The sequence below is a fragment of the Rhinoraja longicauda genome, chromosome 38, assembly GCF_053455715.1.
Source record: "Rhinoraja longicauda isolate Sanriku21f chromosome 38, sRhiLon1.1, whole genome shotgun sequence".
Classification (NCBI taxonomy): Eukaryota; Metazoa; Chordata; class Chondrichthyes; order Rajiformes; family Arhynchobatidae; genus Rhinoraja; species Rhinoraja longicauda.
In genome coordinates this window covers 11254090-11281324 of record NC_135990.1, presented here as the reverse complement: position 1 = coordinate 11281324, position 27235 = coordinate 11254090, and the positions used below count along the sequence as shown (strand labels likewise).

The 27235-nt window shown below is 47.5% G+C and overlaps 1 protein-coding gene across 2 annotated transcripts in view; it reads right to left on the bottom strand.

Annotated features, from left to right (window-relative positions):
• The window catches only part of malt3 (MALT paracaspase 3), a 113085-nt gene that overhangs the window by 57947 nt on the left and 27903 nt on the right, over window positions 1–27235 (bottom strand). The window contains exons 2-5 of one of the 2 annotated variants that reach the window (XM_078429973.1): window positions 20780–20901; window positions 11997–12132; window positions 6404–6579; window positions 536–635 (exon numbers count right to left, since the gene is read on the bottom strand). In XM_078429973.1, the coding sequence (XP_078286099.1) occupies window positions 536–635; window positions 6404–6579; window positions 11997–12132; window positions 20780–20901 (534 nt within the window). The remainder of the gene's footprint in view (window positions 1–535; window positions 636–6403; window positions 6580–11996; window positions 12133–20779; window positions 20902–27235) is intronic. The other variant, XM_078429974.1, reaches the window with a different exon arrangement.

The following is a 27235-nucleotide window of genomic DNA, read 5'->3' as shown; positions in this document are numbered from 1 at the left end:
TGATGGACCGTGCATCCGTAAGTATGAAGCAGTGCGTTCCAAAAGATGTGAAGCATTTAAGGGTGTGAGGAATGGGAGAAGGTTGATAATCATATGAGAAAGAGAGAGGACAAATGGATAGGCTGGGAGGATGGCCTGAGGTGCAAAAGCAATGGTCTGTTTCCGTACTGTTAATTCTACATAACTGGGCGCACGGTGGCGCAGCGGTAGAGTTGCTGCCTTACAGCGCCGGAGTCCCGGGTTCCATCCCGACTACAGGTGCTGTCTGTACGGAGTTTGTACATTCTCCCTGTGACCTGCGTGGGTTTCCTCCGAGATCTTCGGTTTCCTCCCACACTCCAAAGACGTACAGGTTTGTAGGTTAATTGACTTGGTATAAAATGTAAAATCGTCCCTAGTGGGTGTAGGATAGTGTTGATCCACGATAGCAGGGATCGCTGGTCGGCGCGGACCCGGTGGGCCGAAGGGCCTGCTTTCCGCGCTGTATCTCTAAACTAAACTAAACTAAACTAAACAGTGCTTTGTGGGTATTTACCTACGGTAATCTCAGCTGCTGAACTCCAGCACTCCTGGCCTCTGTTATTGGTGACTGCACACAGGTACGACCCATGATGTCTCATCTCAGTCGTAGCTATCTAGATACAGAGAGGGGGAAAATAAACACAGACATGTTCAAAGCCTGCCTGCAGAGAACAGCACCTCTTTGATCACTGGCACGATCCAGTCATTCAGGCTTTAGCCATGAGCGATACAGCATGAAATCAGGCCCACCGAGCCCGCACTGACCAACGATCAGCCCCACACTAGTTGTACCCGACCAAAGATAACAGAGCAGAGCAAGATAGACCACTCGACCCTACAAACCGTAGTACATCACGGCGCCATTTTAGTAGGCAGAAACTTGCAGAAACATTTAAAAAGCAAAATAACAAAAATCTGTGAATTGATAGATGAGATATTTTCTGCATTTTAATGGTATAATCTCACATACTATTCCCCCAAAACACTGATTACACTGCGAGAGGCATAGCGAACGGCGGGTTTTGCCTACTAAAATGGCAGACGTTACGCTCCTTTGCGTACTAACCTTCAGTATAGGCGATTTCAACAGAGTGGTCCATCTTGCTCCTCTAGTATCTTTGTACTCCACACACTATGGAAAACCCATTAGGGACCCAGGTTCGATCCTGAATACGGGTACTCACCCAGAGAGTCGTGAAGCTGTGGAACTCTGCCTCAGAAGGCAGTGGAGGCCAATACATTGGATGCTTTCAAGAGAGAGTTCGATAGAGCTCGTAATGATAGAGGAGTCAAGGGATATGGGGTGAAGGCAGGAACAGGGTACTGATTGTGGATGATCAGCCATGATCACGGTGAATGGCGGTGCTGGCTCGAAGGGCCGAATGGCCTACTCCTACACCTATTGTCTATACTATCCCAACATTTAAGAAGTAGTTAGACAGGTACATGGATAGGACAGGTTTGGAGGTATTTGGACCAATGCAGGTACAGCAGGCAGTGAAGAAAGCCAATGAAATGTTGGCCTTCATAACAAGAGGAGTTGAGTATAGGAGCAAAGAGGTCCTTCTGCAGTTGTACAGGGCCCTAGTGAGACCGCACCTGGAGTACTGTGTGCAGTTTTGGTCTCCAAATTTGAGGAAGGATATTCTTGCTATTGAGGGCGTGCAGCGTAGGTTTACTAGGTTAATTTCCGGAATGGCGGGACTGTCATATGTTGAAAGACTGGAGCGACTAGGCTTGTATACACTGGAATTTAGAAGGATGAGAGGGGATCTTATCGAAACGTATAAGATTATTAAGGGGTTGGACACGTTAGAGGCAGGAAACATGTTCCCAATGTTGGGGGAGTCCAGAACCAGGGGCCACAGTTTAAGAATAAGGGGTAGGCCATTTAGAACTGAGATGAGAAAAAACTTTTTCAGTCAGAGAGTTGTGAATCTGTGGAATTCTCTGCCTCAGAGGGCAGTGGAGGCCAATTCGGTGAATACATTCAAGAGAGAGCTAGATAGAGCTCTTAAGGATAGCGGAGTCAGGGGGTATGGGGAGAAAGCAGGAACAGGGTACTGATTGAGAATGATCAGCCATGATCACATTGAATGGCGGTGCTGGCTCGAAGGGCCAAATGGCCAACTCCTGCACCTATTGTCTATTGTCTATTGTCAAATGCTGGCAGGTGGGACTAGTGTAGCTGGGACATGTTGGCCGGTGTGGGCAAGATGGGCCAAAGGGCCTGTGTCCACGCAGTATCACTCTATGACTCTATACGAAGTTTGTACTGCACGTTCTCCCTATGACTGCGTGGGTTTTCCCCGGGTGCTCCGGTTTCCTCCCACACTCCAAAGAGGAAACCGGAGCACCCGGAGAAAAATCCATGTGGTCACGGGGAGAACGTACAAACTCCATATAGACAACACCCGAGGCCAGGGTCTCTGGCGCCATAAGGCAGCAACTCTACCGCTGCGCCACCGTGCCAACGCCCACATTCAACTCCACAGTTGGAGCACATTCTCAAGCCAAGACCTTTGTATTATTTTCACATGGAAATAAAATAGAATGGACAAAATTATACAAACTTAAAGAAAATCCAAATACGCTTAAATAATTTGTAAAAGAAAGAATTATGAAGAAAAATATATATATATTAAGAAAGAGGATATAAAGAAAAAACAAGAACTCAGAATCATGCCGCACAGAAACAGGCCTTTCAGCCCAACCTGCCCGTGCCGACCAAGAACTATTGGAAAATAAATCCAAACAATTAACTAAAATGTTAAATTGAAGCAAAGAATAATGAAGCACTCATCTGCAATCACCTCCCTAGTTTAGGAGGTAGAACTTCCTTCTAATGAACAAGGTCACGTGACTGAAGCCAGCTTTGGGCGGCACGGCGGCGCAGAGGTAGAGTTGCTGCCTTACAGCGAATGCAGCGCCGGAGACCCGGGTTCCCGACTACGGGTGCTGTCTGTACGGAGTTTGTACGTTCTCCCCGTGACCTCCGAGATCTTCCGTTTCCTCCCACACTCCAAAGATGTACAGGTTTGTAGGGTAATTGGCTTGGTAAATGTAAAAATTGTCCATAGTGGGTGTTGGATAGTGTTAGTGTGCGGGGATCGCTGGTCAGCGTGGATTCAGTGGGCCGAAGGGCCTGTTTCCGTGTTGTATCTCTAAACTAAACTAAACTAAACTATGGCTGCTGTAAGAAGGGTCTGAAAAAGGGTCTCAACCCGCAACGTCACCTATTCCTTTATCTCCAGAGGTGCTGCCTGACCCGCTGAGTTACTCCAGCATTTTCTTTGTCTGTCTGCTGTAAAACTGTTGAGGGGTTAAAACGCAAATTAGATCAGCTGCGCGTGAGACTGCAGCATCTAGAGTTGCCAACTGTCCAGTATTAGCAGGGACATCCCGTATTTTGGGCTAAATTGGTTTGTCCCGTACGGGACCGCCCTTGTCCCGTATTAGGCCCAGGTGGCGCTGTAGGCCCGGACGTTGTAAGCCCAGACACTGTAGGTCCGGACAGTGTAGGTCCGGATAGTGTAGGTCCAGACAGTGTAGGTCCGGATAGTGTAGGTCCGGACAGTGAAGGCCTGGACAGTGTAGGCCCAGAGGCCTGGGCGCCGCCTACCGGAGGTTGCGTAGCAACCCGCCTCCCGGCCTGGGCGGCCGCCATTGGTGGAGCAGGAGCATGTGGCTGCCAGGTGGGTGAGGTCACATGCGGCGGTGACGTCACCTTGTCCCTTATTTGGGAGTGAGGAAGTTGGCAACCCTAGCAGCAACTAAACTCCAATCTCCAGCTCCACCCTGACCTCTGCCATTCCGTTTTCAGGTGACAGGCCAACCATGAGATGTTTCCCCCCCAGACCCTCACTGTGTGTGATTTGCCCCAATATCCACTTTACATTCAGCTCTGCTCACACCGAGCCACTTACCCAGACTACTTCTCCAAACAGTGTTCCAATAATCTTGGGGGAAGTTCAATATGTCGTAATATTGTACAGTCTACCCCCATTAATACAGACGTCTTTGTCATGGATTTCTGTCGTATTGGACGGAGTTTCCCCATGGTAATCAGACACCACTTTCTCTTTAGCAATGCAGGCTGCTAGTTACACTGCGGGAGGCCCTTAAAATTGACAAGCAATTGCTTCGATCAACACTTGATCACATTGAATGGTGGTGCTGACTCGAAGGGCCGAATGGCCTACTCCTGCACCTATTGTCTATTGTCTATTGTACAATGACATACTATTACACCATGTAATAAATAGTCTTTGTCATAAACAGCCTTCAGTATTTTTAGTAACAAAAATAGATTTTTAGCTGTTAAAAAGAACAATGTATTTGGAAACGACTTGCTTCACAGAGTGATCGTGAGTGGTTTTAGATTTTAGTTTAGTTTAGAGATACGGCGTGGAAACAGGCCCTTTTGGCCCACCGGATCTGCGCCGACCAGCGATCCCCGCACATTAACACTATCCTACACCCACTAAGGACAATTTTTACATTTACCAAGCCAATTGACCTACAAACCTATACGTCTTTGGAGTGTGGGAGGAAACCGAAGATCTCGGAGAAAACCCACACAGGTCACGTACAAACTCCGTACAGACAGCACCTGTAGTCGGGATCAAACCCGGGTCTACCGCTGCGGAGATCATATGGTCATAAGTGATAGAAACAGAATTATGCCATTCGGCCCATCAAGTCTACTCCGCCATTCAATCATGGCTGGTCTATCTCTCCCTCTCAACCCCACTCATCTGCCTTCTCCCCACAACCCCCAACACCCTTCAAGGGTTTTGGGGAGAAGGCGGGAGAATAGGGTTGAGAGGGTAAGAGAGGATGATTGTAGGGCCAGGAATCCTTTATTCGGGATCTCTGGATTGCAAATCCCTCCCCCCGATCCAATCTAATGAGGGCTAGCTGTGGGGGACATTTAGTAATACTGGATTCCTTTAATATACAACTGCCCCAGACTACAATGGGAGATGACACCAACTTTGACTGGCATTGCAAGGATGGAGTCATTCAAGTGTTGCATGAGCCAGCCAACCTCAGGATAAAAGGACGTACCCGTAGAAAGGAGATGAGGAGGGATTTCTAGAGTCAGAGGGTGGTGAATCTGTGGAATTCATTGCCACAGATAAATGGGAGGCCAAATCATTGGGTATTTTCAAAGCGGAGATTGACAGGTTCTTGATTAGTACGGGTGTCAAAGGTTAGGGGGAGAAGGCGGGAGAATGGGGTCGAGAGTGAAAGATAGATCAGCCATGATTGAATGGCGGATTAGTCTCGAGGATCCGAATGGCCTGATTCTGCGTCTATGACTTACGAATGTATGAAATATGGCACATCCTTCAGTGCAGTTCACAAGTTCACAAGTTATAGGAGTAGAATTAGGCCATTCGGCCCATTGAGTCTACTCCGCCATTCAATCATGGCTGACCTCTGCCTCCTGATCCTATTTTCCTGCTTTCTCCCCATAACCCTTGACACCCGTTCTAATCAAGAATTTGTCTATCTCTGCCTTAAAAATATCCACTGACTTGGCCTCCACAGCCCTCTGTGGCAATGAGTTCCACAGTTTAACTATTCTCTGACTAAAGAAATTCCTCCTCACCTCCTTTCTAAAAGAGCGCCCTTTAATTCTGAGGCTGTGACCTCTAGTCCTAGACTCTCCCACCAGTGGAAACATCCTCTACACATCCACTCTATCTATGCCTTTCATTATTCTGTACGTTTCAATGAGGTCCCACCTCAACCTTCTAAACTCCAGCGAGTACAGGCCCAGTGCTGTCGAGCGCTCATCATGTGTTAACCCACTCATTCCTGGAATTGTTCTTGTAAACCTCCTCCTGACCCTCTCCAGAGCCAGCACATCCTTCCTCTGGTATGAGGGCCAAATTTGCTCACAGTACCAGCTTCTGCATCACCAATCAGTAACCACAAACCATGATCTCGATCCCATTTAGTGGGAGCTGTTTTGTTTAGTTTAGAGATACAGCACGGAAACAGGCCCTTCGGCCCACCGAGTCCGCACCGGCCAGCGATCCCCGCACATTAACACAAGCCCACACACAATGAGGACAATTTACACTTATACCAAGTATACAAACCCAGGCCTATTAACCTACAAACCTGTACGTCTTTGGAGTGTGGGAGGAAACCGAAGATCTCGGAGAAAACCCACGCAGGTCACGGGGAGAACGTACAAACTCCGTACAGACGGCGCCCGTGGTCGGGATCGAACCCGGGTCTCCGGCGTTGTAAGTGCTGTAAGGCAGCAACTCTACCGCTGCGCCACCGTGCCGGCCTCAGATGAAGCATTTATTCTTGCATGCTCGATCGCTATCCAAAGCTGAAAATGTATTTGCAGTCAACTTACTGTCAACTCTCGTTTGGTTTGGTGAGGTAACTGTATGCCATTTTTGTGCCACTGGTACGCAGGAGCGGGGATTCCAAATGCAACACACTTCAGCGATGTTCTCTGACCAACTTGCACCCTCATGGGTTCAGGCTGCAGTCCAATCACCAGCTCTCCTTGCCAGTTCTGAGGTAGCCCTGCCGTCAATACACAATAGAGTATGTCAAAGTACAAGACAGTATTTGTAAGAGAGGCAAAGTATTTCACCTGCAAGGATTCAGTAGCAAGACGCTAAAATTATATGATCTTACCATTAGATGCATACCAAACTTCCCCTTCAATACCCATTTGTTACTTGCCTCAACAATGCCGCAGTGTGTGGCGCAGCGGTAGAGTTGCTGCCTTACATCGCCAGAGACCCGGGTTCGATCCTGACCATGGGCGCTGTCTGTACGGAGTTTGTACGTTCTCCCCGTGACCTGCGTGGGTTTTTTCCCCGAGATCTTCGGTTCCCTCCCACACTCCAAAGACGGACAGGTTTGTAGGTTAATTGGCTTAGTAGAAATGTAAAATTGTCCCTGGTGTGTGTGGGGTCGTGTTAGTGTGCGGGGATCGCTGGTTGATGCGGAATTGGTGGGCTGAAGGGCCTGTTCTCATGCTACATCTCTAAACTGAACTAAAGTGACTCCATTAATGGTGTGGGTGTGCAGTTTACCAGGGAGTACATATACCTTGGAGTGCACCTGGACAGTAAACTGGACTGGTCCAGGAACGCTGAGGCCCTGTACAAGAAGCGACAGAACCGGCTGTACTTTTTGAGAAGGCTCCGCTCCTTCAACGTCTGCAGTGAGATGCTGCAGATGTTCTACCAGTCGGTGGTAGCCCGTGTCATCTTCTTCGCTGCCTTGTGCTGGGGCAGCAGGGCGAAGGCCGCGGACGCCAATAGGATCAACAAACTCATCAGGAAGGCTGGCTCCGTCCTGGGGGCGGAGTTGGAGTTGGATTGACGGGAGGTGGTCTTGAAGGGGATGATGCTCCTCAAACTGCGGGGCATCCTGGACAATACAGCTCACCCCCTCCCTCCGTGACACACTGGTCAACCTGAGGAGCACCTTCAGCAACAGACTGGTCCCACCAAGATGCAGCACAGAACGCCACAGGACATCCTTCTTCCCTGTGGCTATCAAACTGTACAACTCCTCCACTTCTGTCATGGGGTAGACTGAGACCGACTCCCCTCCCCCCAATCTTTGCACATCCCCCAATCCTCTCCACTCATCACCTTAATTTCATGTTTCATGTATCTTGTGTTTTATGACAGTTGGCAGATCAATTTCCCTCAATTTCCTTTCTGATATAAATAAAGTTCTATCATACGTATCGTACGTCTGCCTTATAGTAGCATCTTAGCATAAAGGTGTTGCTACGAAATGCCTCTAAATGTCTGCAGGTGTGCAGGTTTACGATTAAACCGTATTAGAAAGCAAGGAGATAAAAACCTGGAACAACTTGTTCCTGATGGAAAAATGGCAGTGAGGTGGTTCATGGGAAAAAAAAGTATATACTTTGGCAGTGAAGAAAAGTACACCTTGAAGACTGTGACAATTAGGGTTGCCAACTGTCCCGTATTAGTCGGGATATCCCGTACGGGCTAAATTGTTTGGTCCCTTACGGGATCGCCCTTGTCCCGTATTAGGTCCGGGGGGCGCTGTAGGCCCGGACACTGTAGGCCCGGATACTGTAGGCCCGGACACTGTAGGCCGGGACACTGTAGGCCGGGACACTGTAGGCCGGGACACTGTAGGCCGGGACACTGTAGGCCCAGACACTGCAGGCCCCGACGCAGTAGGTCCCGACGGTTTAGGTTCCGACACTCTAGGTTTCCGACATTTTAGGACAGTCTAGGTCTTGAGGCCCGGGCGCCGCCTAATGGAGGTTGCCTAACAAGGTGGCTGGGTGAGGTCGCGTGGGGCGCGGGGCGGTGATGTCACCTTGTCCTGTATTTGGGAGTGAGGAACTTGGCAACCCTAGCGGCAAGTAATGTAATGATGTGTTGAGTTGAGAGAATAAATGTCCTAGATCTATCCCATTGATTTCCCCACAATGTGCTACTTCACCACTTTGTGCATGAGTTAATACATTGCATGTTTAACATTAAAACAAAGGACAGATTTCTACCCCAGAGCTGTTAACTGAACAGAAGAGCATGCAGACTTTTAAAAGTGGAATTTGGAATTGCTAAGGACTTTGCTTTTAGAACCTCATTGGTGACCTAAACAGTGGCTGGCACAAATTTAACAATACTCTGTAATATTTGGTATTCAACATAGTTTAGTTTAGAGATACAGTGCGGTAACAGGCCCTTCGGCCCACTGAGTACACACCGACCAGCGATCCCCGCACACTAACTCTATCCTACACACACTAGGGACAATTGATAATTATACCAAGCCAATTAACCTGCATACTTGTACGTCCTTGGAGTGTGGGAGGAAACCGAAGATCTCGGAGAAAACAAACGCAGGTCACGGGGAGAACGTACAAACTCCGTACAGACCCGTAGTTGGGAGCGAACCTGGGTCTCTGGCGCTGTGAGGCAGCAACTCTACCGCTGTGCCACCATGCCGCTCCTGAGTCAGTCAAGGTGAATTTCTTGTCATACGTTGAAGTGCGGTGAGGTACAGGTACAGAGAAAACCTTGTTTGAAGCACATCACAGGCACATCGACTCAGACAATGCACAGCACGCAAGAAAGGCTTTCCACTGTACCTCAGCACACATGACAATAATCTAAACTCAAACTCAAACTTTAAAATGATTCATAAATTATACATAAATTATAAAAGGCAGTGGAAAGAAATAGACTTTGCAAAAAAAACCACATTAGAATAAAAAATAAATATTTAAAAAAACAAAAAACACATTAGGTTAAAACACAATTAGAGGAACAAGTCTATAGTCATGCAAGATGTCGAGAGGAAAAAATAAATCAGCCATGATTGAATGGCAGAGCAGACTCGTTAGGCCCAATGCCCTGATTCTGCTCCTATGTCTTATTATTTTATAAGAGGTGGTCTGTAGTTTGTGTAGGAAGGAACTGCAGATGCTGGTTTAAACCGAAGATAGACACGAAAAGCTGGAGTAACTCAGTGGGACGGGCAGCATCTCTGGAGAGAAGGAATGGGTGGCGTTTTGGATCGAGACCCTGCTTCAGACTGATGTTGGGGAGGGGGCGGGTCAGAGATAAAATGTAGTCAGAGACGGTAAGACTGGTAGAAGAACTGGGAAGGGGGAGGGGGTGGAGAGAGAGGGAAAGCAAGGGCTACTTGAAGTTGGAGAAGTCAATGTTCATACCGCTGGGGTGTAAGCTGCCCAGGCGAAATATGAGTTGCTGTTCCTCCAATTTGCGCTGGGCCTCCTCCATTGTCAGCGCAAGGGACACAAAGGTCAGTGTGGGAATGGGAGGGGGAGTTAAAGTGATGAGCATCCAGGAGATCAGACAGGTTTAGGCGGACCAAGTGGAGGTGTTCAGCGAAACGATCGCCGAGCCTGCGCTTGGTCTCGCCGACACACAGTTCAGCTAGCTAAAGGATCACCGAGCCACTCTGGAGACAATAGACAATAGGTGTAGGAGGAGGCCATTCGGCCCTTCGAGCCAGCACCGCCATTCAATGTGATCATGGCTGATCATTCTCAATCAGTACCCCGTTCCTGCCTTCTCCCCATACCCCCTGACTCCACTATCCTTAAGAGCTCTATCTCGCTCTCTCTTGAATGCATTTAGAGAATTGGCCTCCACTGCCTTCTGAGGCAGAGAATTCCACAGATTCACAACTCTCTGACTGAAAAGGTTTTCCTCATCTCAGTTCTAAATGGTCTACCCCTTATTCTTAAACTGTGGCCCCTTGTTCTGGACTCCCCCAACATTGGGAACAAGTTTCCTGCCTCTAACGTGTCCAACCCCTTAATAATCTTATACGTTTCGATAAGATCCCCTAGAGAGATAAGAGAGAAGGAATGGGCGGCATTTCGGGTCGAGACCCAACGAGGCAGCTGCTAAAGGACACGGAGAAATGAAATTCCAGAGTTCAGAAGTTGATAGCTGTGTTTGCAATACAGGCTGAAATAATCAGCAGGCCTTCTTCCGGCTTTTAAATACGTTGACGTGAAATTGGTGAGTCTATATACTGCAGCAAAACTAGCCATTTAAGCCACCATTTCCTACTTGCATATCTATGTCTATCTTCGGTGTAAACCAGCACCTGCAGTTTCTTCTTACTCATTATAATGGGAGATAGGAGAAGGGCTATGTCTAGTTTAGTTTATTGGTACAGTGAAAAGCTTTTGTTGCGTGCTAACCAGTCAGCGGAAAGACAACACATGGTTACAATCGAGCCATTCACAGTGTACAGATACATGATAAGGGAATGACGTTTAATGCAAGGTAAAGCCAGTAAAGTCAAATCAAAGATAGTCCGAGAGTCACCATTGTGGTTGCCATGTGATTCACACGGCAATCGATCCCTCTGAGAAACTCCCACCAGGTTCCGACCAACCGTGGATAACCTGGCACAGTCTCAGACTGAGGACAGGCATGGGGAGGGGCACATCGAACATGCTGAAGTGGAAATATACTGAGGATACGGCAGACTGCAAGTGCGGACGGGGCCTCCAGACTATGGAACATCTCCTGAGCAGTGACATGCTGCATGACACACGCACTGTAAAGGATCTTGCAGAGGCCAACGACATGGCACTAAAATTTACTCGCAATTGGCAAACATCTGTGTGATGACACAAATAAATAAATAAGCAATGGGATAGATAGTAGTTCAACACTGCTCTCTGGTTGTGGTAGGATGGTTCAGTTACCTGATAACAGCTGGGTAGAAACTGTCCCTGAATCTGGAGGTGTACGTTTTCACACTTCTGTACCTTTTGCCTGATGGGAGATGGGAGAAGAGGGAGTGGCCAGGGTGCGACTCGTCCTTGATGATGCTGCTGGCCTTGCTGAGGCAGCGTGAGGTGTAAATGGAGTCAACAGAAGGGAAGATAGACACAAAATGCTGGAGTAACTCAGCGGACAGACAGGCAGCATCTCTGGAGAGATGGAATGGGTGAGGTCTCGGGTCGAGACCCTTCTTCAGAACCTGCTGGGCTGTGTTCACACCATCAGACACACTAATTGGACCACATTTTTCTGGGCTATAGACTTGAAGCAATAAAACCGTAATATAATTCCAAGGTGCTAATGGAATGTTGGCCTTCATAACAAGAGGAGTTGAGTTTCGGAGCAAAGAGGTCCTTCTGCAGGTGCACAGTTCGGACTGAAGAAGGGTCTCGGCCCGAAACGTCACCCATTCCTTCTCTCCAGAGATGCTGCCTGTCCCGCTGAGTTACTCCAGCATTTTGTGTCTACCTTCGGTTTAAACCAGCATCTGCAGTTCTTTCCTACACAAGGAACTGCAGATGCTGATTTAAACCAAAGATAGACACAAAAAGCTGGAGTATCTCAGCGGGGACAATTGGCAATACATTGTTCCATTGGCAAACAGCTCCCCAATTAGAAACCACGCATTAAGTTCGACGGGAAGCAATTATAAAAAGCTTTTACCAGATTTGATAAAATGAACTTTGACCTTTGCCCAGTTGCTGAACACGTATTGGTTTTGTTCGTCATTCACACGGCACACATACACTCCGCTCTTCGCAGTGTCTATGAGAAGCACTGACTGCGAGGCCCCAGCGATCTGTAACCAACAGAGAGACAACCTCAGGGTAGGACCATCAGAGAGCAGCGGCTGGCACCATCAGTGTGACTTGGGGGTTTCAACAGGCCAGACCAATCTGACCGTACCTGAAAAACTACCCGTGACCCACATCAATTACTGGCATTTACACCAAAGATACTAGAGGAACAAGATGGACCACTCCGTTGGAACCGCCTGTACTGAAGTATAGCACGCAAAGCAGCCATTTTAGTAAGCAAAACCCGCCGTTCGCTGTGCCTCTCGCAGTGTAATCAGTGTTTTGGCGGAACAGTATGTGTGATGATACCATTAAAATGCAGAATATATTTCAACTATCAATTCACAGATTGTTGTTATTTTTCTTTTTAAATGTTTCTGCAAGTTTCTGCCTACTAAAATGGCGCTGTGACGTACTATGGTTTTTAGGGTCGAGTGGTCTATCTTGCTCCTCTAGTATCTTTGATTTACACCTTCTAGTTTAATTTAGTTTAGTTTAGAGATACAGCGCGGAAACAAACATGCCCTTTCGGCCCATCGGGTCCGGGCCGACCAGCGATCCCCGCACACTTACACTATCCTACACACACTAGGGACAATTTACACTTACAATTAACCTACAACCCTGTACGTTTTGGGAGCGTGGGAGGAAACCAAAGATCTCGGAGAAAACCCACGCAGGTCACGGGGAGAACGTACAAACTCCATACAGACAGCACGCGTTGTCGGGATTGAACCCGGGACTCCGGCGCTGCATTCGCAGTAAGGCGGCAACTCTACCGCTGCGCCACCATATTTCTAGTTAGAAATATGCGCCAACACCTGCATTGACAAAGTGACACCACCAGGAAACTCAATCACCTTCTATAGGGAGAGGTTGAGCAGGTTGGGTCTATATTCCCTGGAGTGCAGGAGGATGATGCGTGATCTGAGAGAGGTGTACAAAATCATGAGAGGAATAGATCGGGTAGATGCAAAGAGTCTCTTGCCCAGAGTAGGGGAATCGAGAACCAGAGTTCATAGGTTTAAGGTGAAGGGGAAAAGATTTAATAGGAACCTGAGGGGTAATTTTTTCACACAAAGGGTGGTGCGTGTTTGAAACAAGCTGCCGGAGGAGGTAGTTGAGGCTGGGACTATCCCAACATTTAAGAAACATTTAGACAGGTACACAGATAGGACAGGTTTGGAGGGATATGGGGGCAAAAGCAGGCAGGTGGGACTAGTGTAGCTGGGACATGTTGGCTGGTGTGGTTAAATTGGGTTGAAGGGCCTGTTTCCAGGCTGTATCACTCTATGACTCTTGTATGCACACCAAGCCTGCAACGTTAGAGGAGTGAAGATAGACACAAAATGCTGGAGTAACTCAGCGGGACAGGCAGCATCTCTGGAGAGAACGAACTGGTAACGTTTTGGGTCGAGACCCTTCTTCAGACATTTAAACTTTGTCGTTGTTGGTCGTTGTGGGCAGGTTGGGCCGAAGGGCCTGTTTCCAGGATACATGATTGACTCACATTAAAGCAATGCCCTCTACTCCTTGGCATTTTCATCCTGGGGGGGGGGGGGGGGGGGGGGGAGGGAGAGGGGAAGGGGGGGTTAAGGCTCAGACTGTCTGTCCTGTCTATGCCTCTCACATTTCTAACAGATACCCCCTCAACTTCCGGCATTACCTAGGGAGTTATGTAAAGGATTTAAGTGGACAACATTAATATCAACTAAATTAAAGAAGCTATTGTTAATGAATCTAAATTACGCAGGATTAAAAATCTGGTGTAAAGCACAAAGTGCTGGAGTAACTCAGCAGGCCAGGCAGCATCTGTGGAGCGATTGGATAGGCAAATGTCACCCATCCATGCTGCCTGTCCCGCTGAGTTACTCCGGGTTTTTGTGTCTATCCTCGGTCAAAACCAGCATCTGCAGTTCCTTCCTACACATTCGAGGAGTGTCCGTGACACAAGTTATTCCTCCTAGAAGGATACAAAGTACTGACACTGGATGTGTACAGGTCGATTGAGCTAGGAATTCAAAAGAACTGTGACTAAATTACGATTGCTGAGAAAAGTCTGAACTCAGGACACTTGGGACAACTCTGAAGAAGGGTCTCGACCCGAAACGTCGCCCATTCCTTCTCTCCTGAGAAGCTGCCTGACCAGCTGAGTTACTCCAGCATGTTGTGAATAAACACCTTCGATTTGTACCAGCATCTGCAGTTATTTTCTTACACTTGGGCAATGTAAGTTCAAGCAATGAAGGAACTCTGCAAGAGTTAAGATGTACGTGCTGAGCGACTCGCTGAAGCTCGGTGCAGCCTAAGCCAAGGCTCTGTGGGGGAGGACTGCAGTCTAGGGTCCTTCCACTGCTGGACAAGGGGGGCAGAGTCCACTGGGGACCACACCTCAAACAAGGGAAGGTACAGCACCCCAGGGAGCCACATGAATGGCAAGGGTGCTTCTCTGCCACAGAAGGCAGTGGAGGCCAATTCACTGGATGTTTTCAAGAGAGATTTAGCTCTTAGGGCTAACGGAATGAAGGGATATGGGGAGAAAGCAGGAATGGGGTACTGATTTTAGATGATCAGCCACGATCATATTGAATGGCGGTGCTGGCTCGAAGGGCCGAATGGCCTTAACCTGCACCTATTTTCCTATGTTTAAACATTGGTGCAAAAATGACACTATTGAATGTAGAGGATGTATTTGTATTTATAGCGAATGTGGAATATAGAGACTAAGAATGTATGAGGAGTTTTTGCACAGGTTTTTGTTTTGAATATATTTTTTATTCTGAATAAAGTATAATTTTTGGGGAAAAAATTTTTGAGATGGATAATAAATCTCTTAGCACCGTTCAATCTACCAACAAATAAATTCCATAATTTTGATGATGATGCACACTTAACTCCAACACTCAGAACAAAACTATGTTTTGCAAACATTTGAAGTCACAATATAGTTCTGGCTCACCCTTCGAAATTCTGCCTCATTCATCAGTAGAAAGTGATGTTCCATATCATTTTCTAATGAACAGTTACCATTCCACATTAATCTTCCTGTCCTTGCAGCTGTTTTAACCTACCTGATCTCCCGGTGGCTCAGCACTTTAACTCCCCCTCCCATTCCCACACTGACCTTTCCGTCCTGGGCCTCCTCCATTGTCAGAGTGAGGCCCAGCGCAAATTGGAGGAACAGCACCTCATATTTCGCTTGGGCAGCTTACACCCCAGCGGTATGAACATTGACTTCTCTAACTTCAAGTAGCCCTTGCTTTCCCTCTCTCTCCATCCCCCCCCCCTTCCCAGTCTTACTGTCTCCGACTACATTCTATCTCTGTCCCACCCACTCCACTGACATCAGTCTGAAGAAGGGTCTCGACCTGAAACATCACCCGTTCCTTCTCTCCAGAGATGCTGCCTGACCCGCTGAGTTACTCCAGCATTTTGTGTCCATCTTCATTGCCTTGTTGAAAATGGATGCATCTGTACAGCAGAGAGAGTGCGCGATGGAGTTTGTGACTGAAAGTGCGTCTCTTTATTGCCATATTGGTTGCATAGAATTTGACCTTTGATTATAGGGAGGGAGGCAAAACTGTGGAAAAGCCAGAGAAAGGTTTAAATAAGAGGAGTGGTGTGAGAACATTGAGCACATTCAGTATGGCCTGTACAGTTTTCTGCACCTCTTTTTTCCAACTGCATGAATCTTGTGTTAAAGCTGCTAGAAACATAGAAAAATTGGTGCAGGAGTAGGCCATTCAGCCCTTCGAGCCAGCACCGCCATTCAATATGATCATGGCTGATCATCCAAAATCAGTACCCCGTTCCTGCTTTTTCCCCATATTTCTTGATTCCCTTAGTCCTAAGAACTAAATCTAACTCTCTCTTGAAAACATCCAGTGAATTGGCTTCCACTGCCTTCTGTGGCAGAGAATTCCACAAATTCACAACTCACTGTGTGAAAAGGTTTTTCCTCATCTCAGTCCTAAATGGCCTGCCCCTTATTCTCAAACTGTGACCCCTGGTTCTGGACTCCCCCAACATCGGGAACATTTTTCCTGCATCTACACTGTCCAATCGTCTAAGAATTTTATATGTTTCTATAAGATCCCCTCTCATCCTTCCAAATTCCTGTGAATACAAGCCCAGTCAACCCATTCTTTCATATGTCAGTCCCGCCATCTCGACAATTAACCTGGTGAATCTACGCTGCACTCCCTCAATACGAATAATGTCCTTTCTCAAATTAGGAGACCAAAATTGCACTCTTCTGTGGCAGAGAATTCCACAAATTCACAACTCTCTGCGTGAAATCTCAGTCTCATCTCAGTCCTAAATGGCCGACCCCTTATTCTGTTTTCCACCCCGATTTGTAGGATCTATAGCCCCGACTTAGATCACCGAGGTCCCACCAGGTGAAACAGAGTCACTGTCGCACACACAATAGACACGCCGTTTAATCAGGCATGTTTAGGACAGCTTATGATGTCCCTTGACGTAGACAGCAAAGGCCTCTCTGAAGTTCCAAAGACACAAATTCTTTCAATGACGTCACCAGATTCTTTCTGCGATTTTTGGATGCAGTCTTTGCAAGTGAGGCCAACATTGTTCCCTTGGGAATAGATATCAGTCATATCGATTCCCAAACTACAGCAAGGGATTAGAAATTCCAATTAAAACACAAAGCGCTTGTGCTATGACACCAGGAGAAGCTCTCAACCAAGAAAACCGTGCCAAAGTACTATCTAAACTGATTATACAAACTTATGCTGAGGACAATAACTAACTCCTTGTGTAATAATGGGCGCAGCGGTAGAGTTGCTGCCTTGCAGCGCTTGCAGCGCCAGAGACCCAGGTTCGAACCCGACTACGGGTGCTGTCTGCACGGAGTTTGTACGTTCTCCCTGTGACCTGCGTGGGTTTTCTCCGAGATCTTTGGTTTCCTCCCACACTCCAAAGACGTTCAGGTTTGTAGGTTAATTGGCTTGGTGAATGTAAAAAATTTTGGTAAATAAAAAAATGTAAAAATTGTCCCTAGTGGGTGTAGGATAGTGTGTTGATGTGCGGGAATCTCTGGTCGGCGCGGACCCGGTGGACCGAAAGGGCCTGTTTCCGCGCTGTATCTCTAAACTTATCAGTTACCTACATGTGAATAAGCATATAAAAAAAATCTAAACATGCAGATGCAAGTTTATCATTGGGGTTATCAAGTGAGCACCTCCCTTCACTGGTGTTTGCTTTGTACCATTCGACCCTTCGAGCCAGCACTACAATATGATCATGGCTGATCATCCAGAATCAGTACCCCGTTCCTGCTTTCTCCCCATATCCCCTGATTCCGTTAGCCCTAAGAGCTCTCTTGAATACATCCAGTGAATTGGCCTCCACTGCCTTCTGTGGCAGAGAATTCCAGATTCACAACTCTGGGTGAACTGGAGGAACAGCACCTCATATTCCACTTGAAGGTAGACACAAAATGCTGGAGTAACTCAGCGGGTCAGGCAGCATCTCAGGAGAGAAGGAATGGATGATGATTTCCTGAGATGCTGCCTGACCCGCTGAGTTACTCCAGCATTTTGTGTCTACCTTCAATTTAAACCAGCATCTGCAGTTATTTTCCACTCATATTCCACTTGGGTAGCTTACAACCTAGTGGTATTAACATTGAATTCTCCAATTTAATTGAACTAACTAAACCCCCTTCTCCTCCCCAAAACACCCCACATCGCTGTGCCCCACCTGGACTCACATCAATTTCTCCCTCCCCCTCCCCTTCCACACACATTCCATCCTCTGACTTCACAATTCACAACTCTTCTAACCTTATCTCACAGCATGTGTCTCTTGATCTCTGGCCTTTCCCCAACCATCTGCCTATCAAAACCCTCCCCTACCTGTATCCACCCATCACTTGCCAGGCTTTGACCCGCCCCTCCTCTCTTCCACCTTTCTCTCCCCATCATAATTTACAGTTTACAGTTTGGATTAATGTCTCGTGTAACGAGGTACAGTAAAAAGCTTTTGTAGCGTGCTAGCCAGTCAGCGGAAGGACAATATAGGATCGCAATCAAGCCCTTCGCAGTGTACAGATACATGATAAGGGAAATAACGTTTAGTGCAATGTAAAGCCAGCAAAGTCTGATCAAGGATAGTCCAAGGTATCAGTTTGTCAGATATTTCAATTTGAAGAAGGGTCAATAGACAATAGACAATAGACAATAGGTGCAGGAGGAGGCCATTCAGCCCTTCGAGCCAGCACCGCCATTCAATGCGATCATGGCTGATCACTCTCAATCAGTACCCCGTTCCTGCCTTCTCCCCATACCCCCTCACTCCGCTATCCTTAAGAGCTCTATCCAGCTCTCTCTTGAAAGCATCCAATGAACTGGCCTCCACTGCCTTCTGAGGCAGAGAATTCCACACCTTCACCACTCTCTGACTGAAAAAGTTCTTCCTCATCTCCGTTCTAAATGGCCTACCCCTTATTCTTGACCTGAAACGACCTGAAACGTCACCTGTCCATGTTCTCCAGAGATGCTGCTTGATTCGTTGGGTTATCCCATCACTTTAAGTACTTTTTTGTAAACCAGTACCTGCAGTTCCTGGTTGCTAAAAATATAAAACTATTTCTGACATCTGTCTTAGATAGCGATGGAATGTGACTTACTGATTTATCGGTTACTTAATCCTTCTGGAGCCCTAGGTTTCCTTCAAAATGTCTTTTGTAGTCAGCGTAATACTGCTCACCTCATGACTGCTGATGTTATCTCAATAACAAAGATAAACCCATAAAGTAAACTTGTGACAAAGAGCAGCATTTACACCAAGGAGTGCCTGAGAAATACCAGCAGTTGTGGCTTAAACTATGTAGGAAGGAACTGCAGATGCTGGTTTGCACCGAAGATAGACACAAAATGCTGGAGTAACTCAGCGGGACAGGCAGCATCCCTGGAGAGAAGGAATGGGTGACGTTTCGGGTCGAGACCCTTCTTCAGATTTTAGATTATCGTGACCTCTTCCTGCCAGTCAACCTGTACAGTTATTTCCACATCAAAAGAGATTGTTTATGTGCTGACGTTAACACGCACATGAACTGTGCTCCTCTGTAGTACTAGAGAAACTCAGTAAAGGTTACACGTGAGCAAGTTCCTCGAATTGTTATTGCGGGAAGAAACTGCAGATGCGGATTTAAACCGGATAGAAAAACAAAAGTGTCATATCATCATATCATATCATATATATACAGCCGGAAACAGGCCTTTTCGGCCCTCCAAGTCCGTGCCGCCCAGTGATCCCCGTACATTAACACTATCCTACACCCACTAGGGACAATTTTTTACATTTACCCAGCCAATTAACCTACATACCTGTACGTCTTTGGAGTGTGGGAGGAAACCGAAGATCTCGGAGTAAACCCACGCAGGTCACGGGGAGAACGTACAAACTCCTTACAGTGCAGCACCCGTAGTCAGGATCGAACCTGAGTCTCCGGCGCTGCATTCGCTGTAAAGCAGCAACTCTACCGCTGCGCTACCGTGCCGCCCCTTTAAATAACTTCATCAGAAACCTTCACAAGGTTAAGACTGGTGAGGGATTGCAATGTTCCTTGTGGGGAAGTTATTTCAGGGCAGAAGCAGTGGGAGATGAGGTGCTTTCATTTACTCAGAAGCATAATGGAAAAGCATGCGGCACGGTGGCGCAGCGGTAGAGTTGCTGCCTCACAGCGCCAGAGGCCCAGGTTCGATCCTGACTACGGGTGCTGTCTGTACGGAGTTTGTACGTTCTCCCTGTGACTGCGTGGGTTTTCTCCAGGTGCTCCGGTTCCCCCCCACACTCCTAAGGCGTACAGGTTTGAAGGTTAATTGGCTTCGGTAAAATTGTCCCTACTGCAGAGGAGACTGTTGGTGAACGATTGCTGGTCGGAACGGACTTGGCGGGCCGAAGACCCTGTATCCACACTGTATCTCTAAAGTGTAAAGTGAATGATTGATGATGAAGGATACGAGTAAAGAGATTCTTCTGCAGTTGTATAAGGCCCTGGTAAGACCACATCTGGAGTAATGTGTACAGTTTTGGTCTCCTAATTTGGGGAAGGACATCCTTGTAATTGAGGCAGTGCGGCGTAGGTTCACGAGACTGATCCCTGGGATGGCGGGACTGTCATATGAGGAAAGATTGGAAAGACTAGGCTTGTATTCACTGGAGTTTAGAAGGATGAGAGAGGATCTTATAGAAACATATACAATTATAAAATGACTGGGCAAGCTAGATGCAGGAAAACTGTTCCCAATGTTGGGCGAGTCCAGAACCAGGGGCCACAGTCTTAGAATAAAGGGGAGGCCATTTAAAACGGAGATGAGAAGGAACTTTTTCACCCAGAGAGTTGTGAATTTGTGGAATTCTCTGCCACAGAGGGCAGTGGAGGCCAAATCACTGGATGGATTTAAGAGAGAGTTAGATAGAGCTCTAGGGGCTAGTGGAATCAAGAGATATGGGGAGAAGGCAGGCACGGGTTATTGATTGTGGACGATCGGCCATGATCACAATGAATGGCGGTGTTGGCTCCGAATGGATTCCTCCTGCAACTACTTTCTATGTTTCTATGCTAAATGGATCGCAGGGTAATGGATCTGGAGACCGTCTGGGTCAAATAACATTGCTTACCTCCTCCTTGCCTTCAAACCATTGGTACTGCAGTGCGGTGGGACCGATGGCAGAGCATTGGAGAGTGAGAGGACAGCCAGCTGGGACGGAGGCACACTCGGGCTCTTTTGTGATGACAATACCTGCGGAGAGACATTTTTCTCCCATAAATCAGTCAGTTTGCAACAACGTCGAGCGAACGAGCTTCCAAACCACTGGGACCTCCACTCTTGGTTCCCAATGGACAACATGAGCCAGCCAATTCCAACATTTCCATCGTTTTGTTCCATCAAGGATCTATCAGGTGGCCAAAGGTCTGCTCCTCAACCAGAGACCCAGGTTCCATTCCTCTATCCGGGAATTCTCTATCCAGTTGGCTAGCTCCCCTTGGATCCCAGGCAATCTAACCTTCCAGATCAGCCCTTCTTAACTAGAGGCACCACATCAGCCACCCTCCAGTCTTCTGGCACCTCTTGTTGCTTTAAGGGCGGCCACGGTGGCGCGGCGGTAGAGTTGCTGCCTTGTAGCACTTGCAGCGCCAGAGACCCGAGTTTGATCCCGACTTGGAGGGCCGAAAAGGCCTGTTTCCGGCTGTATATATATGATATGATATGATACGGGTGCTGTCTGTACGGAGTTTGTACGTTCTCCCCGTGACCTGCCTTGGGTTTTCTCTGGATGCTTCGGTTTCCTCCCACACTCCAAAGACTTTGTACACACTCCAAAGGTTTGTAGGCTAATTGGCTTGGTATCATTGTAGATTTTCCCGCGTTTTTGTGGGATAGTGTATGTATGCGGAGATCTCTGGTCGGCACGGACTCTGAGGGCCAAAGGGCCTGTTTCTGCGCTGTATCTCTAAACTAAACTAAACTTAACTCTGTAACTCCCTGGTCCACTCGTCCCTTCCTACCCAAACCACCCCATCCACAGGCACTTTCCCCTGCAACCGCAGGAGATTCAACAGCTGTCCCTTACCTCCCCACTCGACTCCATCCAAGGACCTAAACAGTCTTTCCAGGTGAGACAGAGGTTCACCTGCACCTCCTCCAACCTCATCTATTGTATCCGCTGCTCTAGATGTCAACTTCTTTACATTGGCGAAACCAAACGCAGGCTCGGCGATCGTTTCGCTCAACACCTTTGCTCAGTCCGCCTTAACCAACCTGATCTCCCGGTGGCTGAGCATTTCAACTCCCCCTCCCACTCCCAGTCTGACCTTTCTGTCATGGGCCTCCTCCAGTGCCATAGTGAGGCCCACCGGAAATTGGAGGAACAGCACCTCATATTTCGCTTGGGCAGCTTGCAGCCCAGTGGTATGAACATTGACTTCTCTAACTTTAGATAGTTCCTCTGTCCCTCTCTTCCCCTCCCCCTTCCCAGTTCTCCCTCTAACTTCCTATATCCTTCCTTTGTCCCGCCCCCCCTGACATCAGTCTGAAGAAGGTTCTCGACCCGAAACGTCACCCATTCCCTCTCTCCTGAGATGCTGTCTGACCTGCTGAGTTACTCCAGGATTTTGTGAATAAATACCTTCGATTTGTACCAGCATCTGCAGTTATTTTCTTACACTTAAGCAAGTTGAATCACGCGTAGGAAGGAACAAAAGACAAGACATTTTAATCGTTGTGGATTTGCAGAATATCCTCAATAAGGTGCCGCACAAGAGGCTATTGAGCAAAATCAAGAACGTGGGGTTTGGAGTAAAGTACTGATGGGAACTGGCTAAAAGACAGAAAACAGAGGAGATATAAATGACTCGTCCGAGTTGTAAGCCTGTAGCTAGTGGCTACACTAATCGAGGGCAGCAAATAGAACTATCAGCAGGTGACACAGTGGCACAGCGGTAAAGTTGCTGCCTTACAGCTCCAGAGACCCGAGTTCAATCTTGACTACAGGTGCTCTCTGTATGGAGTTCGTACGTTCTCCTTGTGACTGCGTGCGTTTTCTCCGGGTGCTCCGGTTTCCTCTCATATTCCTAAGACGTGCAGGTTTGTGGGTTAATTGGCATTTGTAAAATTTCCCTTAGTGATTAGGATAGAACTAGTTATTCACAAAATGCTGGAGTAACTCAGCAGGTCAGGTAGCATCTCAGGAGAGAAGGAATGGGCTAAAACTAGTGAACAGGTGATCGCTGGTCGGCGCGGACTCGGTGGGCCGAATGGACTGTTTCCATGCTGTATCTCTAAACTAATACATCTCTGGAAAATTCACACATGAGCTCCCACCCACCATGTTAGACTTTGCTTTTTTCTTCCAATTTCCAATGTACAAGCAATAACTGCAAGCATTCAAATCTAACAATTTTGTAACAGGAAAAACACCCTGATTTATTATCTTTGCCAAATGTATAACCTCTCAACGAGTCTTCGGTTTACTCCTAGAAGGTTAATATCTCCATTTGTATCCAGTTCCCTTTATCTCATTAAAGAAATTGAAGATTATTACACTTACTAAAACGATGTTGATTTTATTTTTCTTTGATGCCTGATCTCAGGTATTCAAATTATGTGTTCAAATTAGGGTACATTACAGCAGGGGGTACACCTTAAATGTATTTCAATGGAGGTAAGGCAACTGCTGATATCTTTACAATATCTTTACTGTCATTGTACAAGGACAACGAGATTAAGAATGCCACTTCCATATCGATGCTATCAAATATATAAAGAGCCTGTCCCAGTTATGCGATTTTTAAGGCGACTGCCAGCGACTGTCAAAGTCGTAGCAGATCGCCGACATTTTCTTTTACCCGGCGACAATGACCACGACAATGCCGAGTCAGGTCGATACAAGTTACTTTTTTTGTGAAACCAGCACCTGGCTAAGAGATTACACCGTCCTCAGAAACATCGCGAAATTCCCACGCTTACCTGACCGTCAAACTGTCGCCTCCAATCTACCTGTCAAATGTCCTGACGGTAAATAAATTGGTTAAACAAAACTATCTTCTGGTATCTTCAAGTGCCTTTTCTTAATTTAATGTTACGTGCTTCTAAATGCATCTGCGACAACCTGGGAAACCTGGGGACAGCGTGCGACAGGCAGCGCCCGCAATAAGCTACGATACCTGGCGACAAGCCAGCTGTCGCCGAGAAATTTCTAGCGGGTAAATTGTTCCGCGACGCGCTGAGATCCGCTACGATTCATTGAAGACTCCTCGCGATCATGCCCGCGACACCCCGGCAAACGATCGACGACAGCATAGTCGCCGGCTCAACATCTGCGCTCGGTCTGCGTTAACCTACCTGATCTCCCGCTGAGCACTTCAACTCCCCCTCCCATTCCCAGTCTGACCCATCTGTCACGGGCCTCCTCCAGTGCCATAATGAGGCCCACCGGAAATTGTAGGAACTGTACCCCATATTTCGCTTGGGCAGCTTGCAGCCCAGCGGTATGAACAATGACTTCTCCAACTTTAGATAGTTCCTCTGTCCCTCTCTTCCCCTCCCTCTTCCCAGTTCTCCCTCTATCTTCCTGTCTCCACCTATATCCTTCCTTTGTCCCGCCCCCCTGACATCAGTCTAAAGAAGGGTCTCGACCCAAAACGTCACCCATTCCTTCTCTCGGCGAAAACAAAAACTACAAGGGGGGGGGGGGAAAGGAAACAAGGTAAAGTGCAAAAAAGGTTCATGCAGGGATCAGTTGCACCAGATGACCCTGGGGGCAGAGACAGATCATGGCGGGCTCTCAGCAGTTCCGATTCAGAGCAGCTATAGCTCTACGGATAAAGCTGTTCCTCAGTATGGAGGTGCGGGCGTAGAAGGCCTTGTAACGTAGATCTCCTACCATCTGCCCTCCTCACCTGCATCTACCTATTACCTGCCACGTATCGTCCTGCCTCTCCCCTCTTCCTGCTTTTTCTCCCCCACCTCCCCCCCGACAATTAGTCTGACGAAAGGTCCCGACCCAAAACATCACCTATCCATGTTCTCCAGAGATGCTGCCTGACCCGCTGAGTTACTCCAGCACTCTGTGAAACGTCACCTATCCTTGTTCTCCAGAGATGCTGCCTGACCCGCTGAGTTACCCCAGCACTCTGTGAAACGTCACCTATCCATGTCCTCCAGAGATGCTGACTGACCTGCTGAGTTACTCCAGTACTCTGTGTTCTTCTCCTTGGCGTACATCTGATAATTAATTTGATTTATACCCAGCTTAGTTTAGTTTAGTTTAGTTTAGAGATACAGCGTGGAAACAGGCCCTTTCGGCCCATCAGGTCCGCGCCGACCAGTGATCCCCGCACATTAACACTATCCTACACACACTAGGGACAATTTTTACATTTACCAAGTCATTTAACCTACACACCTGTACGTCTTTGGAGTGTGGGAGGAAACCGAAGATCTCGGAGAAACCCCACGCAGGTCATGGGGAGAACGTACAAACTCCGTACAGACAGCGCCCGTAGTCAGGATCGAACCCGGGTCGCTGTAGGGCAGCAACTCTACCGCTGCGCCACCGTGCCGCTATTATAACATGCATGTTATGTTTAAAGTATTCAGCAGCAGACTTTGAGGGGAGATGGGGAGAAGATGTTTCCACCAGATGGTGGTGGGGTTTAGAACTGTATGGAGGAGCGCTGGAATCAAGAATTCCTAAAATGTAACGACAAAGTTAGAAGAAGGGTCCCATCCCAAGGTAGGGTCACCTATCCATGTACTCCAGGATGCTGCCTGACCTGCTGAAATATTCCAGCCTATCTTCTACAACAAACAAAGCGATGGAGGTTGTGACAAAGGTCTCAACCCGAAACGTCACCCATTCCTTCTCTCCAGAGATGCTGCCTGTCATATCATATCATATCATATATATACAGCCGGAAATAGGCCTTTTCGGCCCACCAAGTCCGTGCCGCCCAGCGATCCCCGCACATTAACACTATCCTACACCCACTAGGGACAATTTTTACCTTTACCCAGCCAATTAACCTACATACTTGTACGTCTTTGGAGTGTGGGAGGAAACCGAAGTTCTCGGAGAAAACCCACGCAGGTCACGGGGAGAACGTACAAACTCCTTACAGTGCAGCACCCGTAGTCAGGATCGAACCTGAGTCTCCGGCGCTGCATTCGCTGTAAAGCAGCAACTCTACCGCTGCGCCACCCTGCCGCCTGCTGAGTTACTCCAGCATTTTGTGTCTACCTTCGATTTAAACCAGCATCTGCAGTTCTTTCCTACGCATTGATTATATTAAGGTTCTCTAAGGTTCTCCCAGCTATTTATTTCTTGATTTCTGACTGTAGTGTCTTGCCAGCAATAAAGATGAAGCTGATAGGCCTAAAGTTAGCTGTGATGATGGACACAGAATGCTGGAGTAGCTTCGCGGGTCAGGCGGGAATCGCTGGAGAAAAAGAGCATCTTGGAAGATGACGAAGGGTCTCGAAACGTCACCCATTCCTTCTCTCCGGAGATGCTGCCTGTCCCGCTGAGTTACTCCAGCACTTTTGTGTCTATCTGCAGTTCCTTCCGACACAAAGCGCTGGAGGATCACAGTGGGTCAGGCAGCATCTGTGGAGTGAGCAGACATGACGTTTCAGGTTGGGACTTTTCTTCAGACTGATGACTGATGTCCTCCAACATCATCTATCCATTTGCTCCACAGATGCTGCCTGACCAGCTGAGATCCTCAGGCGCTTTGTGTTTACACAAGAAAGTTTAATTTTATTGACAATACTGATGCTGTGCTGAGGATCTAGGATGGAAGCATTGGTTTTCAGTCGTGTGTTGTGGGGGGGAGGAGGAGGAATATCCTACATATTTTCTATTAAAAGGAAAATAACCAAGTTGCTGTGAGGGCCTGATGGTCTGCATCCCAGAGTACTTAAGGAGGTGGCTCTAGAAATTGTGGACGCATTGGTGATCATTTTCCAATGTTCTATAGATTCAGGATCAGTTCCTGTGGATTGGAGGGCAGCTAATGTTATCCCACTTTTTAAGAAAGGAGGAAGAGAGAAAAAGGGAAATTATAGACCAGTTAGTCTGACATCAGTGGTGGGGAAGATGCTGGAGTCAATTATAAAAGACGAAATTGCGGAGTATTTGGATAGCAGTAACAGGATCGTTCCGAGTCAGCATGGATTTCCGAAGGGGAAATCATGCTTGACTAATCTTCTGGAATTCTTTGAGGATGTAACTAGCAAAATTGACAGGGGAGAGCCGGTGGATGTGGTGTACCTTGACTTTCAGAAAGCCTTCGACAAGGTTCCACATAGGAGATTAGTGGGCAAAATTAGAGCACATGGTATTGGAGGTAGGGTACTGACGGATAGAAAATTGGTTGACAGATAGAAAGCAAAGTGGGGATAAATGGGTCCCTTTCAGAATGGCAGGCAGTAACTAGTGGGGTTCCGCAAGGCTCGGTGCTGGGACCGCAGCTATTTACAATATACACTAATGACTTGGATGAAGGGATTAAAAGTACCATTAGCAAATTTGCAGATGATACAAAGCTGGGTGGTAGTGTGAACTATGAGGAAG